The sequence below is a fragment of the Austrofundulus limnaeus genome, unplaced genomic scaffold (assembly GCF_001266775.1).
Source record: "Austrofundulus limnaeus strain Quisiro unplaced genomic scaffold, Austrofundulus_limnaeus-1.0 Scaffold584, whole genome shotgun sequence".
Classification (NCBI taxonomy): Eukaryota; Metazoa; Chordata; class Actinopteri; order Cyprinodontiformes; family Rivulidae; genus Austrofundulus; species Austrofundulus limnaeus.
In genome coordinates, this window is record NW_013952986.1 from 174,939 (window position 1) to 178,930 (window position 3,992).

General features: G+C 36.1%; 1 protein-coding gene across 1 annotated transcript; it reads right to left on the bottom strand.

Moving 5' to 3' along the window:
• Positions 1-27: 27 nt before the first annotated feature.
• Positions 28-1,365, bottom strand: LOC106530975 (general transcription factor II-I repeat domain-containing protein 2-like). The gene is made up of 2 exons (XM_014026712.1): positions 1,121-1,365; positions 28-1,057 (listed from the first exon to the last, which is right to left on the bottom strand). Exons 1-2 carry the CDS (start codon positions 1,363-1,365, stop codon positions 745-747), a joined length of 558 nt encoding a protein of 185 aa, XP_013882166.1. The 3' UTR covers positions 28-744.
• Between the last annotated feature and the right edge of the window lie 2,627 nt (positions 1,366-3,992).

A 3,992-nucleotide genomic window follows, 5' to 3' on the forward strand; every position in this document is an offset into this window, starting at 1 on the left:
GGGGGGGGGGGGGGGGGGGGGGTGGCCTTTGTCAACACATTCAACCAGGAAGAATTTGTCAACAGATCCAAGGTCGTTGTCAGGGAGATCCAGATTCTGTAATCAGTTGTTTTGGGAACAAAAGAGACAAGCAGACAGCAACAATTTTCCATCTGCTTTAAAGTTCCTGCTGGTACTCTCAAGGTTGCGATCTCAATCAGACAAATGGTGTGGGCAAAATTTCGCCAAGCCAAAACTATCAGATTCCTCCAAGATCAATTCCATCTGGCCAGCAAAGTCGAGGGACCCCAGCCTGCCCGCGACCCTCAATAGAACCGCTTGCAAACTGAGTCCAGCTCGCTCAAGGCGCAGTGTCTGAGTTCTGTTAGAATACGGGCACCCATCCAGTTGGTCAGTCAGCCAGGTGATTAACAGCCACCAACGCTGATTTGCAGAACACCAGGAGACCACCAAGCCAATCTGTAGAATCCAGTGATCGAAGTCCAGACATAAATCTAGAACAGAGAAGAACAGAGGTCCCACCTTTAACATGTCCTCGAGATGAAGACCTCGTTATTCCATCTCCCGGTTCATGCGTCCTATTAGACCCCGTGACATCCCCACCAAACTAGGAGCCCCCTCAGTTGTGATGCTGGCCAGCTTTGACCAGTCCAGGTCCAACTCTTACGTGGTTTGATACACTTTGCCAAAAATATCCTCCCCCGTCATTGTCCCTTTGAGACTTTGGAGGGCTGCCAGCTCTTCTCACATCTCAAAGTTTGCACTAACTCCACGGATAAAAATGAGCAGCTGCGTGGTGTCCTGCACACCCGTGCTCTCATCCAGTGCTAATGAAAAAAAGTCAAATTCTTTCGTCTTCTGCTGCAACTGGGCATATACATTACCCCCGATTTCTTCAATGTGTCTGGTGATTGTACTCGCTGATAGACTCACGGCATTAAAGACATCTTTATTTTCGGGACACACCTCCTCCAGGACAGCGTTCGTGCATTTCTTGACAAACTCTCCTTCGGTGAAAGGGTTATCGCTGATTGCTATCAGTTGAGCAACCGGAAAGCTGGCCCAAACAGATGACTGGTTCAGCTGAGCTTGGCATATAAATGTATTCTGCTAAGCTAACAGTCCACTTTTTAGCTTTGAGAGTTTGTTTGCTCGCATTTGACCTTGCAAGCTATCATACTTTTCTTTGTTATAGAATTCATAGTGTCGCCGCAGATTGCATTCTTTGAATACCGCCACCGCCTCTTGACAGATGAGACAGACAGCCTTTTCTTTGCATTGAACAAAAAAATAATTGTTTGTCCACTGCAGCTTAAATACCCTGCATTCTGAATCAATTTTTYTCTTACCTAATCTTTTCGCCATTATTCCATTCTCTCTTTGAGAGGGGCGGATTTAGGATTTTTTTTCTGGGGGTTGCCAGATAGGGGCACATACCGCTGAAGGGTGGAACAGAATGTCACATTATATGCGCGTTTGTATGAAATAGTTACTAACTAATAATAGTTAATAATGAAAATAGTTCATAACTAAGGAACATTTTATTGCAAAAGTCCAACTTTATAATCATATATAAATACACATATTTGAATGAACTAACATAAGACTCAGTGTAACATGTTACCAGTCCCAGTTGTGGCGGTAATGGAACAGCTAGTTCTTTTTTGTTTTTGTTGTGTGTTGTTTGTTTGTTCTTGGATTTTATTGTTAATCTGCTTCTCTTGTCTTTGTTCTGTGGACCATGAGTCTGTAATAAAGGTTTGATGATGATGATGATAATGGTCTGATTCAGGACAATGATGGACAAGAGACTGTCATTTTATGCGAATTTTATATTCATAAATGTGGATTTTTTTTTACTTCTCTTGCGTTTGTTGAGCACCCGTTTCAAATTGTTTTCAGTTCTAAAACTATTGCTATATTATTTGTTTATACATTATTCTGAATCTGATTTAAAAAGGAACCTGAATAAGACGAGGATGCCCTTCTTCCCCTTTATTGTTTATAATGGTGGCTGAAATGTAATTGATTTTAATTAAGACCAGTGATATTGAAGGTATCAATATTTATGGTAAGCAAATAGTAATAAGTCAATTGGCTGATGACACAACTTTATTTTTAAAGAATAGTAATCAAATACCTGTAATATTAAAAACAATATATTGCTTCTCTAAGGCCTCTGGTTTAAAATTAAATATAGACAAATGTGAACTTCGAACTATTCATGATTCTTCCTTACAACTACTGTATAATATAAAAGTGAAGAAAGTAGTGAAATATTTAGGAATAGTTATTTGTAAAGACAAATTGATATTTGAGGAGAAAAATATACGTAACAATATTGTCAAATGCAAATTAATTTTAAATAGATGGTTGCAAAGAGATATCACCATATTTGGAAGGATTCTCCTTAATAAATGGATAGCTTATCCAGATTAATGTACCCAGCGTGTTCCCTGCCAGTACCACCAGATATTATTAGAAATACAAACAAATTCAACTTTAATTATATATGGAAGAACAAATGTCATACATTAGAAAGGAAGAAATGATAAAAAACTATGAAGAAGGTGGTGCTGTCATTGATTTTAGCTCCATGAATGGGGTTTTAAAACTTAATTGGCTGAAATCATTCTGTAATGCTCCACAATCGTTCTGGTTTGTGATTCCTAACTTTAGTTTTCAAGCAATAGGTGGAATTGATTTTCTTTTAAGATGCGACTTTGATTATAATAAGCTACCCATCAAACTTTCAGATTTTCATCAACAGACTCTACTTTACTGGAAACTTCTGTATAAACATAATTTCGCTCCACATAACACTCCAGTATGGAACAACAGGTATGTTTTGGTCAACAGAAAATCTACATTTTTTGAGAATTTGTTTTCAAAAGGTATATGGGCAATTTCACATTTCATGAATGATAATGGTGAGGTATTACCTTTTAATGAATTTTGTTTAAAATTTAATATTGATCTTGATGTTAAGTCTTACAAAAAACTGATAAAAGCTACACCAACTCCTCTTAAATCTATGATCAAGGAAGATGTGCTTAATTCTAAAACTTTTCCTGTTCTGAGTCAACTTTGTGTTGAAAACATGGAGTTTAATGATTAAAAATGACTAACAAACTCATGAGAAGAATTTTACAGAAAGATTTGTTCCCAGATCAGGTCAAACGACAAAATATTCTTCAGGAATTTAGAATAGATGTAGTGTCTAAAATTAGGACAAAATATTTATCTTTTCCTCTTCCTCCTAAAGTTAAGGAAGTCCATTTTAAAATTATAAATGATATTTACCCAACTAATGCTTTTATTAGATCTAGATTTAAATTTGACACTGCTGGATGTTCATTTTGTGATGATGATGAAGACGATATAGATCATCCTTTTTTTTCACTGTAATACCACTCAAGAATTCTGGACAAATATATGAAGATGGCTCCAAGAAAAAGGAATACAACTTCCATCTTTAACTATTGCAATAATAAAATTTGGTATTTACAGTCATAATTCGGAAATGGACTTTATAATTAATAATATGGTAATGTTGGGAAAATCTTTCTTCCATAAATGTCTTTAAAGCTAAGCCAAATATAGATTATTGGAAAAATCACCTTAAAACATTTGGTGAATCTCTTAGTCTAATTAAAAACAAATGTGCTCAACATCTTAATACTTTGATTAACATCTTTGGTTTGGTTTAAGCCTCTTTTTGTCTTTTTTTTCTTTTTTTCAGTTTATTCATTCGTTTTAATTATTATGGTTGATACTGTGTTTTATGTTACTTATAACTCAACCTGTAATGCCTGATATCGTAATGTAACGTTTTTTGCCATGTTTTGTTTGTAAATGTTTTCAATTAAAAAAATGGCAATACTGTGTCACTGAATACTGACACCTGCTGGACCTCAGAAATCACTACAGGCAACCTAGTTGACAGACGCTCAACTGACACTAATTTGATGACCTATACAATAATATAATAA